This window comes from Dendroctonus ponderosae, unplaced genomic scaffold (assembly GCF_020466585.1).
Source record: "Dendroctonus ponderosae isolate FM_Combo_2020 unplaced genomic scaffold, Dpon_F_20191213v2 Dpon_F_20191213_3, whole genome shotgun sequence".
Lineage (NCBI taxonomy): Eukaryota > Metazoa > Arthropoda > Insecta > Coleoptera > Curculionidae > Dendroctonus > Dendroctonus ponderosae.
In genome coordinates, this window is record NW_026018508.1 from 5,229,279 (window position 1) to 5,243,167 (window position 13,889).

General features: G+C 30.1%; 1 protein-coding gene across 8 annotated transcripts in view; it reads left to right on the top strand.

Annotated features, from left to right (window-relative positions):
* The window catches only part of LOC109540284 (aquaporin AQPAe.a), a 23,015-nt gene extending 11,484 nt beyond the window's left edge, over positions 1 to 11,531 (top strand). For 4 of the 8 annotated variants that reach the window (XM_019908602.2, XM_019908601.2, XM_019908603.2 and 1 more), the window contains exons 3-7: positions 5,997 to 6,163; positions 9,192 to 9,335; positions 9,392 to 9,604; positions 10,250 to 10,330; positions 11,034 to 11,531. In XM_019908602.2, coding sequence (XP_019764161.1) covers positions 5,997 to 6,163; positions 9,192 to 9,335; positions 9,392 to 9,604; positions 10,250 to 10,330; positions 11,034 to 11,174 — 746 coding nt within the window. In that variant the 3' untranslated portion in view covers positions 11,175 to 11,531. Of the gene's footprint in view, positions 1 to 1,282; positions 1,411 to 1,431; positions 1,663 to 5,996; positions 6,164 to 9,191; positions 9,336 to 9,391; positions 9,605 to 10,249; positions 10,331 to 11,033 lie in introns of those variants that run through there. The other 4 variants (XM_048665022.1, XM_048665021.1, XM_019908604.2 and 1 more) reach the window with 4 other exon arrangements.
* Positions 11,532 to 13,889: the final 2,358 nt, after the last annotated feature.

Sequence of the window (13,889 nt, forward strand, 5' to 3'; positions counted from 1 at the left end):
TTTATTGTTCAATTTAAGTTTTTCTGATCTCTTGCAGTTTTTTGGTATCCGTCTTCGTTTTCGAGTTATTTGCACAAAGATAAGTCCATGAAGGGTTTCTGGGTGATTTTCTATGAATTTTTTATAATTTTTTTTGTGTCCTTTTGTTCACATTTTTCTGTGAAAGGTTCAATTGCAAGTAAAATAGGGATGGCTGACGAGTTAACTTAAATTTTTTTTTACTTTAATTTAATTTACAATAATTGAGGTTTATCGGCTGTAAGCTAATCCAAATAAAAATACACAAAAATATAACGAATATTTCAATTTATTGTAAAATTAATTTCTTTCACAACAAAATGTCAAAAAAAGGACGCAAATTTTTTAAAAGAAAATTCATGGAAAATCACCCAGGAACCCTACATGGACTTATATTTGTGCAAATAACTCGAAAACAAAGGCAGATACGGAAAAAACTGCAAGAGATCAGAAAATTCTTAAATTGAACAGCAAATTCACGCAAAGTTGCTTCGTCGAAGTCAGTGGTGCACTATGGTGGTATGCCTCTAGAAAAAAGAACACCCTGTAGATTTTCACAATCAGTCGCCTAACCTACCGGTAAAGGGTCTAAACATTAGCATACGTTAAAAATTTGAGCAAAATATCTCATAAACTGTAAAAGTGAAAGAGAAACTACCCAGATTTTTTTGAAACTTTAACACCCCGTATCTCGTTAACCATGGGCCTGAGAAAAAAACTTGAATGGTAACTGGACTTGTTTTGAGGTCCTCTATACGCCCCTTGTGAATCACCCGATATATTTAAAACACGAGGTGTTTTACCTCCACCACTTTCCATTTTTCCAAAAAGGCGTCTGTCTGTCTAAAATTTAAATAGCATTTATTATAAACGAATAATTAGCCCATTAAGTTAATAAATAAAGTGCTTGAAAATCCGAATATTTCATGTAACGAGACGTTTAAAATAGTCGCGTGATTTCTGATCTCCAAATATTGTTAAACTAATATTTATTTAATATATTTTAAATAGCATTGTGTTAAATCTTGAACGGAACATTAGATTGAAATTTATCAAGCACAGGATAGGAATATACTCTTTTTTGGTTGGAAAGGAACACGTAAATACAATTTCCAAAAATGTATCATTTAATTGGCTGCGATCTTCAATGCAACATAATTATCAATAAAAACAGAAAAACAACTTTGACTTTGACTAAATATTTACGAGATTAATTTGTTATCTATAACACTGATAATGTCCACCAATTATCATTATTCTATAGTAAATGTTTTGGTAGCAGTAGCTTTTAACCTCCGATTCAATATGTTTTGATAATATTCGACAAAATCCTCAAAACGCATATAGACCTAGTAATGATTGAAAAAATTAATTGCACCTTTACATGTGGAGGTAAGAGAATAGTTTATAGATAATAGTCCACAAAATTGTGTTATATTTGCTCAGACACTTGAAGTAGAGTGGAGCTTTAGATAAAACTGTTTAATAAGTACTTCGCAATTATGAATAAACTTATCGTGATTCTTCTTGAAATGGCACCAAGATTGGATTTTGTATTTGACAGTCAGACACTTTGATATTGGAACTTGTGGTGTAGCGAGCGTGTTATTTGCCGAATAAGGATCATTATGGGATATGGAAAAGGTGAGTGTGGCCAGGTTTTTCGTCAAGCAAGATAATTTTTTACGAATATATCATTTTAATGATTTTGTATTATTGATTACAACCATTTTTTTTGTCATATGTAAGTCGAATTTCGGCCTTGTCCAGGACAATCAATTTCTGGATCATTATTTTTAATGACTCGAGTTCTATTCATAATTTTTTTAATTTGATGGGAATGATATGGTTTGACTTATAGAATGATATGATATGGTATTTGCAGAAGTGAGTTGAATAACTCTAACAATTGATTATGTTTCTACCTAAATTTTCATTCTCAACCTACATGGAATTTGCTTGAAGTGATGAAATTATATCTGATGGAGGAAGACCAAAAGTTATCTGAATTTTCTTTCAAGAAAATCTTTTTTCCTTCTTCTGAAAATTCAGTCAATTATCGCATGAATTAAGCGCAATCCTTTCTCAACGCAGATTTAACTTTCAAAGGTCCTTTCAAAGAAAAAATATTTTTACATACAGTTACATTCTAGCTGAGTTAACAGTTTTCTTTTGAAAATATAAAAAAACAATAAAACAAAGAAAATATATTTGTGCTCGTTAAAGAAGTAGCTTGATATCACTTTTTAAGTACATTAATTGCTCAAAAATTTGAACACTCCTTTTCGAAAGTTAGAATCAATCTTTTACAATATTTCCTAAATTATTCGCCATTTCAAATTTGCTTTTGTAAGTTCTCACTATCATTGACTAAACGATTTAAATACTTAATTTTTTCAAATAAAATCATTTGAATTATAATTATTTTGTTAATTAACAGCAGAGTTTTTAGACATTTTTGTTTGAGACATTTAATTAATAACACTAATATTTTGTTTTTAATTAAAAATATGCACTTAAACTGTTTCTTTCCGCACCTTTCTGATGCCCATAAATTCACTTGACTGTGAATCTTAAGGTAAAGTACATAGGTGAAACTATGCATGAGACAATGGACTAAGTGAAGAAAAAGTACTAAAATTATTTTTTATGAGTACGTTAAGATTGAGTAAAACTGAAAGAAATCTTTATTATTGCATAAGGGTGCAAGAATAAATTTTCTGATCAACAAATTTTAGAGCACTGAAACCATAGCAAATAAATTAAACAGTTGTTATTTTGAAGCACAAACTAAATATTCATTATTGAATTATAATTTTCCAGCGTAACTCGTAAAAGTAAATTGTTATTCGCCTAGAATAAAGTATTTGCTTCTCCTAGTATAGGCTTTACTATATAGTACAGGTTTAAATGTTTACTATTGTTTTATCCACTTCTGCTTCTGATGTCAATGACTACTGCGGTCACATCTTTTAAATGCCATTAACTTTTGAGAAAAATAAATCGGAGAACTATCGTTGAGATAGATTTAATTTTCTTAATAAAATATATATACTATTACAATTGTTGGTCTAAGCTGTGAATGTCGCTCCAGCTAAAGCTCCTCACGGGATCACTGTAGCTAAAATTAACGATTTTCTGATTATATTTGTTCGAATTGTTACTGCAAGTAACAACGCAACGATAACCTTCTCTTCAAGTACATTTGATAAAGACTCATTCGCTAAGTGGAATAAACGATATATTATTTAATGCCGATAATAGATAATTGCATATTATTATAGAAACATGCAATATGAATGTTTTACATTGGGGTCATATTACTGATATGAATATATCGTTCAAACGAGATTCCCTAACTGAACCCAAGTTTTACATCTAATTCAAAGCATCATTACAACTCTCATAAATCATAACTATTATCAACTGTTTATTCTCATTATATGATAAACGCATATAACTTTTTTGAGTTAAATTAAATTAAGTCAAATGTTTAAACATTAAACTATTTATGTAGATGGACTAAATAGTTTAATGATTATCGCTTCTTAATGTCCATGATTAAAAAAATAAAACTATTGTTAACTACCTTATTCGAAAACAACTTTGAACTTGCTTTGAAGATAAGGATGTTGCGGCCCGAAAGCTTTCCTGGATTGTAACGTATCATGCAAAACGTCTCTGAGGGAAAACATCTCTTGCGAATGGTCAGCAAACAAAGAAAATTTTTTACAGGATGTCCCAAATAAATCACCAAAGTATTACGCTTTTCAAGCAATAACCACGAAGGCCTAGTAACTCTTTGGATAAAATTGGAAGGAATAGGAAAAAAAAAGATAAAATTGGAAGGAATATATTCCGTACCAGTTGAGTGATACCTCTTAAGTAACCACTAAATTATTTTTCTCGAAACACGTTCAAAGTGGCTTTATGTAGAATGCAGAATCGTTTGCTTTATCAAAAAGATATATATAACATCAATTAACACTTTTAGTTATACATATAAATAGCACTGTCTTTTCAAGAAAATTTTTAATATATCAAATATAATAATGTTTAACAATTTTTTTTTTATGGTACAATGGTTTTAGTGGGAGTAAAAGTTTTAAAAGCAAAACCTCCAAGTGATGGTAAATATTGTAAGAAAAGATATATTATGCTTACGGATTATGCAACTAATGTAGAAATGATAAAAAATGGCAAAATTATTTTCCAACACGATTATTGAAATGAAGGATTACTGAAAATAGTTTTCCTGACAATTATTTTTACAAATATTAATTCCCAAATTTGATCATTAGAAAATATTTTTTTACATGTACGTATTTCTGATTCTAATTATAAAACTGGCACTATTAATAGAATAATGTTTTATTTAAGATCACTTGTATAATATATCTTGCATAAACTGATTCTTAAACCGTTTAATAATATCAGTTGTTAATTTTCAAGCTATTCTTCATTGTTAGAGTTGCTGCATTTTCAGCGTCAGCAATTACTTTCAATAAATAACATACAAATAATTTTACGGTATCATGCTAATTAATACTTTTATTAATATTTTTCTTTAATTGCTTTTTTTCGTCCATTTTGTATGTTTTATATGTTTTCAAACTAATTTTCATGTCTCTTAGTTCTGTTATCTCTTTTAGTTACATACGCTTCATTACAAAAAACTTGCTTGATTGAATTTCTTTTAGTTCTGAGCACTTTAATATCATTATTTAAAATGTAGCAGTAAATTATAGTAAATAAGGAAGATTGTAAATATTGTGTATTATTTATAGATTTCTTTTTTACGTTTTTATGATTTACTTAAGAACTAGTTTATTTTTAAGAACTGTTCGCTCTGAATCTATCTATTACAGATTTAAAACTTCTTTTAAAAATCTTTCGTTAACAAAATTAAATAAATACATTTAGCGTGCAACAACTTAATAAAATTAAGCTTAATGAGCAGGGATCAATTAAAACATCAAATACTATCTATGAAAAAAAAAACGATTATAAAGTTATTTTATCAGGGGCAGATTTCTCCTAATAAAAGTTAAGACGGTTAGATGATATGTTCCATAATTCCACGCATTATGAAATAACATTAAAATAACTTGGAGAAAAGTATGATAAGTAATTATTAATGTAGTCGGAAAACAATAGTTTGGTTTTATCTATTAGTTGTTTATACGTGAAAAATACACGCAAATCATATTAAATCAAAATAGTTCTTTCATAATGGTATTCTAAAAATAACGCTGTTTCTAAATACAATTAATTACAACGCTATTTAGCTAACTTCAGACGCTTTTTACGAAGAAGTTTATATAAATTTTAAAAAAATATATTAAGTCAACATAATTATTGCCCATCGTCCACTTATGCAAACTCTGTATATAAGCCAATCATAATCCAACTTAATATGTGTAGCTATTTACAATGCTTAACATATTATTGTAGACTGGGTTTATTTACAGACGGTGTATATTTATTACAAAAATACAAGTAAAAGCGAAATAATTGATTGATTTATTATACTCCATTTAATAGATTCGGTATAATTTAGTGTACGGTTTAATTGGGGGGCTCGTACATGATAACATTTTATTTTAAAATAATCTGATCAGCATTGACGCAATTTTGTTGTTTTCTTTGAGAACAACTGGTACACTTTCACGAGATAAATAGGTATTAATAGACAAACAGACATATTTTCAAGCAGAGCAGATTTTAACTACATTATTTAATTGTTTGTTTCATGAGTCTAAAAAATGGATTTTCGACCATTTCTTACTTGAAAGTTAAATGATATCTTTACAAGTAGCTAATAATAATATTTCTATACTCATAGTGCTCTATGATTTATTGTAACTTGACTCAGAACAAATCATTTTACAAGCATTGTGTCTTAAAACAGTAGCGACTTTTCTATTCCCTCGCATCGAATATATGAAAACAAGGTAAAAAACAAACTTTTTTTTCAGGAGATACCAGAAAACATTATTTTACCAACTTTATGTCGGAACTGCTTGGTACAGCATTGCTAATGTTCCTGGGATGTATGGGATGTGCACCACAAGCCGACAATCCTCCAGCATCACATTATTTACCGTCACTGTCCTTTGGATTAGTTGTTTTATTGATCATTCAGGTAATATTCCAAAATGAACTTTCTTGGTTGTGCATTTTCATGGCCCAGCTAACTGCAGTTAGAGCAAGCTTAAGATAAAAGTCCAGTTATCGCGATTTAGAGGTGGAGGAATCAAAAGGAATTTTTTTAAACGAGATCAGAAGACACTGGAAGTAAATTTTTTTGCTTTTTGAAAATAATTGGAAGTTTTCAAATAAACTCAAAACATGAATCGTTTAGATACTTAAGAAGACTTTTCCGAAATAAATAAATACAATCTTATATATATCTCAAATCACTATCGCATGTCGAAAAGGAGCGGTTTTACTGCAGACATTATTAGAAACAAACTTTTCTCTGAAATGGCAAAATTCMAATATCTGCGTATAACTATTGAACAAAAGTCATTGGCTCAAAAAWAAAACTATTTAACCCCAATAAACTAGATTATTTTACAGATTTTTCATCGGGTTAATTTATGGTTCCTTTTTATCTAATAGTATCTGGCGAGCTAAKGTTTTATGCGAAGCACTTTTTTTCTTCAACTAGAACTGATTTTTTKAAGTTTTTCASATTTTTATTGCAAGCGCCCCATATACGACGATATACTAGACAAACTTTTCCTTATTATTATATTTTGATTGTTCCTAAGCTTAGTATTCGCTTAKGTTTCTTCCAATGAATTGCAATAAGCCAAAAAACGTTATTTTTTCGTTATACATGGTGACAAAGTGCAAGTAATTTCTTTCTAATAATTTCTTTGCACTAAAATATGGATATAATAAAATTAATACTTAGAATCGAAATTTTATTTTCCAATATTCAATAAATTTATTATTTTAAATATTGTTTTACCTAGCTAAAAGATACGGAATTATGTTAAAACTTTCACCAGCAAAAAATATGTTCTTTTTGCTTCAATGGAAAAGTTTTAAATAAATAATAAAGTTGCTTTTGAGACGAAAGCTGATTTTTGGCAGGTATAATTTTTAGAGTTTAGGAATGCAGAAAAAGTTTAAATCACGATAATGTATTTTTTTGATTAGTTTTGCTTGAATTGCAATTGCTAAATTCTTTCCTCGCGATTTGTTAGCRCGTTTTTAGCTTTTCCTTATTACGTTTCTTTTAGGCTATAAGTAAACCGAAACTAGAGAAATGAAAAAAAACAGCACCAGCTAAAAATTAGTCCATTTTATGAAAATTCAGATTTTGATGAAATTGTAATAAAATTTCCGCTCTCAGTTTATGAAAATAGAAAAATACGAATATTTCTTTCATAAACCCAATTATACAAATAATATGATTAAAATCAACTCAATTTGTGGGAGACCTTTATAATTTAATGAAATATTGATGAGGTAAAGTTATAAAATGTATTTATAACTCGCTCTACTAAAATGTCGCAAAGTTTCAAGAGTCAATCCTCACTTTCTGTGTTTTTGCCTTGACTCATTTAATCTGGTACGCTTAGTAAGGTTGAGTTTTTTTCAATTAATACAATAGAAAAATATTTAGTTCAACTTTTGTTTTTTATTGCATAGACTCAGAAGTTCACATTTTTTTGTGTTGATTTCACTTTGTAATACCTGCAAATTGATGTAAAGATATTATGTCTGATATCTGTTGGGAAATATATCAGAACTAGTATGTCTTTTAAAAGTCGTGACAGTTTTCAATTTAATCGGTATCGGAAATTAAACATAATCACAACTATTCAAGAAATATTCAAAATTGGGTCTATGAAAAGTGTCAATTTTGTATTTGAGCTGGACTCTTTGGTTTGTATCAGTATGTTATTTTTATTATTTAGTTTTTTTGTTGTAAAATTAATACATTTCTATAATTTTTTCTACTTTTTTGTAGTATATTTTTAACATAGACGAAGTTTTTTCGCTGACTTTCAAAATAATTAGAAAAGTGGACCACCATGTGAAAAAGGGTCCGGGACATTTTTGAGATTCTGTACATCTAAACTATTAATTATAACAAGTTCCATGCATTAATTTCAAATTTTAGTTTTGAAGATATTTCAAGAAATCTGAGATATATGGGAGCTTCCTTTATGAATTATTGAAGAAACAGCGAGTTTTTTTCTTGTTGAGTTCCACTTGATTGAATTGAGTGAAACCTGTTTAAAAATTTGGATTTTACAATAGAAAAGCAGCAAGTATACGGTTGTATGATGTATGCAAGTTATCTTTATCAAAACATTTCGCAGAAGATATTGCTGAAATCACGCTTCGAAAATTTCCGACCACTTTAAAACATTTCTCCAGCAATGTATCGTATGTGGACGATATTGTTGAGGGGTTTTCTCGAAAGTTTAATGTGACCTTATCTAATCCACAGCTGACGTAAAATGCAATTACGTACCTACACTTGAACTAAGTCACCGAACTGTTCATCACGCAATTTTCACAATGATATTGTTCGATTGGCACTGATTTTTCAAGTGTTTTGCTCCTCATTAACAATCGCTTTGAATACTATAATATAATTAGTAGACACTTAATGCCGTAAGAAAAATTATTAACCGGCTGGATTATAAAATTTTGGTGGATATTTTTTCTTTTACTAGATAAGTTCTAATTTTCTACATATATTATTTACCGTTGAATAAAATTACTGCATTTTGATTATAGCACTGTCAAATACTAAATAGCTCATTTGAGCTATTACGTTAAATGTAAACTTAGATAATTAATTATAGATTTTAGTTAGTTAGTTAGTATTAGCACCCAAAACAAAAATATTCTAGTGAGAGTCCTTCTCTAAAAACTCGCAAATGGGCAATAAAAAGGTTTACTATAACCGCTGGTTTCCAGACACTCTGCATACGTTAACGGCGGGTTGTAAAAACTCATTTTGCTTTAAAGCTTCCGATAAGAAATTTTACTCGAAGAGAAACTCGGGAGGATTTTGGATCTGAATAAGCCCTAGTTAAAAACGGGAAACATTTAGGAACAAATAATAATCTTGCCTGCTACTTTGCTCAACCAGGTTATTTTTTATTACTTAAACTGATTCGATTCTTTCATGGATTTTACAGATATTTGGCCACATTTCAGGGGCCCATCTCAACCCAGCTGTAACGTTAAGTACTGTAATATTCAAGATGCTATCTCCTGCTATGGGAGCGGTATATATTATGGCTCAATTCCTTGGAGCTACTTTTGGATTCGCTCTGCTTAAAGTAAGTTCATTGACGAAACTACATCTAATTTTTTATATAGTTTTCATTTTTTTTAGGTATTAATGCCGCAAGAATGGGTAGTTCCTGGGTTTTGCGCCACAAAACCACATGCAAAATCGACAGCAATGCAATCGCTGGCTATTGAAACTATTATAACATGCGTGTTGATTTTAGTATGTTGTGGCGTTTGGGATAAAAGAAATGCACATAAGCAAGATTCAACCCCTGCGAGGTTTGGGTTCATTATTGCTGCCATTGCGATGGTTGCGGTAAGAAAAAGACAAATTTAAATTAATTTCAGTAATTTACAATCTGCAAGTTTTACTGCCTAATAAATAGCAAGTCATTAAGTGAAAACCGACCATTCTGCGACTGAATAACGCGAACAATCTCGGTGACTCGTTTTTCGTTTTGGTTGCCAATGTTCTCGAATATGAGAACAAATGAAACCATTACAACCCACTTTTTGGCACGAAAATTTTACGATTAACTGTTAACAATTGCAGCGCAAATTAGTAATTACTTGCTTAGCAGTTTCATTAATTATTGAACAGTGAGATTTATAAAAATAAAGTATCAATTTTAAAAATTATGTAATTGTAGAAATATGTTATTAAAGATTTACAGATTTACAAACAGTCGGGTCCAAGATTTCGATAGATTTCAATTAAGAAAAACAACACAACACTGCTAAAAAATTACGATACATAATGCCTATTTCATTGGTTTTAGATTTATTTCCAAATTGGTTTGTTTTTTTATCCACATTTTATAACAGTAAAATTTCAAAAGCTTTTTGCATCGGCGATTCTGTTCTGCTTATCACTGGGCATTGAAGTTGAGACACACTGTACATATACTGTAAATAAATAAATTTTGATTAAAAAAGTATACTTATCTAATTTTAATTACAGGGTCCAATTACTGGAGCTAGCATGAACACGGCAAGATCGTTTGCTCCAGCTGTCTTAGAAGGCGATTATTCCAATCAATGGGTAAGATTTAATAAGTTAGCAAATACATAACAAAACTACATAAAGCATTAAACTAGTTACATATTTAAATCTGTAACTTTAGACATGTTGCATACTACAAATTCTTCTGCTGTGATGTAGGTATTTAAAGTTTTGATGAACCTTTATACATACAGTAAAATCAATTATCTTTCTCAATTATTTATTATTTTTGGGACTTGTAATATCGAAAATAATGCGTTATTTTTAATGCTAGCTAATTCTTGTTTCTCCAGATATAATTGTGCAGAAGTTTTTGTTTTCTTCGAAATCGTTTGCAACCAAAGCGCAACACACACTTTGCATGTAATTTTTATACCTCGGTTTAAATAAATCATAAAAATAATACATTTATTGTGTAAGAAATGTATTATTTCTAATTGGACGGTGTGAGTGGATAAACCAACCCTTTCGTCAAAATAAAAGCAAATTGATTGGATATAACATTGTCAAACAAAAATGTAATCTAATGAGACGAAATCTTTTTACTTTCACTATTTTCAAGTTTTAAGTTTAAGCTGATATATAGGAAGTACATAAGTATACAAACCGATAATTTTTCGAGTTTTGTTGTATTGAATGAACGCAGAGTAAATTACCATGTATTAATTTTTTCGATAAAATTTTATATAAAAGTTAGATAAGACAACCTGCATTAAAAATTATTATATTTATTAAATTCCAGATTTATTGGCTTGGCCCTACTGTGGGAGCTATTATCGGCTGCGGTCTGTACTCGGTTTTATTTGCATATGAAGAGGAAAAAGTAGAAGCTATTGAAACTGAACTGGAGGAAGTTAGTCACATGGTAACTGAAAAGCCATAATCATGATTTGTTGTGAAGTATGTTGCGAAATTATTTAGTTGTAATCCAAGACTTTTTTTAACTGCTTGATAAATCTAATGTATGACTTTCGGATATACAGGGTGCTCAAGTAATCTGAACTATTTAAATAAAATTTTAATATTTAAGACTTACGCGTGTATGATGATACTTTCATTTATGTTCAGTTATCTATTTTTACATTGTAAGGTATGTTTTATGAAAATGTGATCTTTACTAATTGCTATTGAAGTGACAAAGTTATTTTATAAAAATTGTTTCACGTTATTGATCAACGAAGCGTTTTATTGTGAACATTGTTTGGAAAAATCTGAGAATAAATTAATATATTTTTGTTTATTATTTTTCTTTTATTTATTTTATTTAACAGCGACAAAGTTTATTTTAATTAATTATTACAATTTCACAAATATGGGAAAAAATACATTTTCTCCACGACTACTAAATATTAAAGGAATTTTGAGTGTGTTTAAGCATGCTAATAACAACTTGTAGACTGTCAACATTTGAAATACTAACCAGCTGCAAAAATGAACAAAAACAGTGCTTTTTGCAAATGTCTCGTAAATTTCAACGAATTATCTAAAATACGAGCCATCTTCGATGCATGGCTTATATTCTGAGGTTCGCTCATAATTCTTCAAGTTAAAGGGTAATTCGAAGCGTGGGCTGCAAATTCAATGATTTATTAGTAAAGTTATGGCAAATATCTCCGATCACAAAATATCAAGCTTAAATAATTAATTTTTCGATAAAAATCTGATAAAACGACTGACTCGATAGCTAGCATTTAATTTAATATAAAAATATCTAATGCGTCCCATCATCTGATTTGTTTATCTTTGGCTGCTTTGTTTACGGCGATCATCCAAACAAGTTGGAACGCGAAACTTGCCCATAGAAAGAAAAGATAGATTCATTTCATAGTACATTTTCATTGTGTGATCAAGTGTAGTGCGTGCTTTTTGAGGATGGATAGATGGAAAATGGATAGCGGCCCTGCTTGCGGAACGCTGGTGAGAATTATTTGTAATCGATAAATCTTTTAGCTTGCACTCGGTTTAGTTTTCCGAAAAGCAACTGAGGTTTAAGCATTTTTTATATTCCTGTACTAAATACATTTTCTTCTTTCTTTTCAGGWGTCACGATGCAGCATTCGGTAAGTTTGGCATTMCTTTGTTTTTGACCAGGGGGTCAGGGTAGGATTCACCGGAGGCGAGCAGGGACTGTAGCCCCGGTCCCCATCCTTGAGAATCATCCAGAATATTCRAAAAATGATTATAGTTTACTACCCTTAAGTGGGCCTCATGTTCATTTTAGTTCCCGGCCTCCTAAAACTGTAATCGGCCCATATCTTAACTRAGGGCGACTCCTCGAKKATGCGAAGCAGATAAACATAAATAGCAATAATAACATTGAASATTATAGTAAATCGTGTTACTTTTCATGACTTTGACAAAATTGGATCAAACGAAGATTTATGGAGCAGAGTCCCGTACGCAATTACACTTTCGCTGTTACATTCAATACATTTATACATTCACATGTTACTTGTTCAAAATATTTGTTTCAATTAGATGTGGATGGATAAAGTACAATTTTACCCCGATTTCAATTGCCATCARCATAAATTCTACTCGGCTTAAGTTGCAAATTAAAGCGAAATAATTATTTAATATACAGGGTCTCCCGTGAACCTAGTGGAAGGTCCATCTTTAAGAAGTGAGAAAATGAAAAAAGTGTTAATGAGAAAATCATGATTTTCGAGAAATTGACACTTTTGAAAATAGACCAAAACTGACATAATTTGATATTTCGTACTATTTCTCTCATGTAACATTACGCAGAAACTATTTATTTGACCATATTAATGGTTGTGGTTCAAAAACTCATCAAGGTATTTTGAATGGATGCTTTTGATTACAAAACTCAATACACATTCTTTATAACTTCATTTCAATTAATTATCTATCTTTTTTGCTTCCTAGTATAGCAAAGGGTGGATAGCTATCTTGGTGCCAATCTGCACAAAAAGTAACACCATTCTTCTTCTTGTTCCACTTGTTCGAGATATAGATGATCTGTTGAATTCGGACCTGTAATATTTTGCCTCTGTAATATTTCCTGAGATGTGGATTGCTAGCTGTCTCTCCATCTCTTTGGTGGTCTTCCGGATGGACGGGTCYCTGCTGGTTTTCCGTCTAATACAATGCGTGGTAGTGTGGGTCATTCTCTTCACGTGGTTATACCATTCTCTTCTCCTCTGCCTTCCCCATCTCACCACATCATGTATCAGTCTTTCTTGATTCTAATTAGTCAGGACAATCAAATTCTGGAAGAGACTAGAATTCTTTGTTCAGACACTTAAATATTTTTAATTACATGCGTAGCGTTGTTGCTGCTTTAAGTCTTGGCATACATTTGGAGTATTAATTTTGTCCATTTTGGACACAAAGCGAAATACTGTTTATATTGATTTCTTTTACTTTCAGCTATTTTTCTTTGCATTCTGAGAATATTATTTTTGGTTTTCAAAATTCTTCAATATACCGGGTGTTAGTTAATATTCTATGTTTATTTCATTTAATTAATGTATGATATACTGAGCTAAGATTGTCGGTATCCGATCTGAAATTCATAGCATTGTTATGTTTTTACTCTGTATCATTTCATGGACTCTTCTCTTATTATAATTAC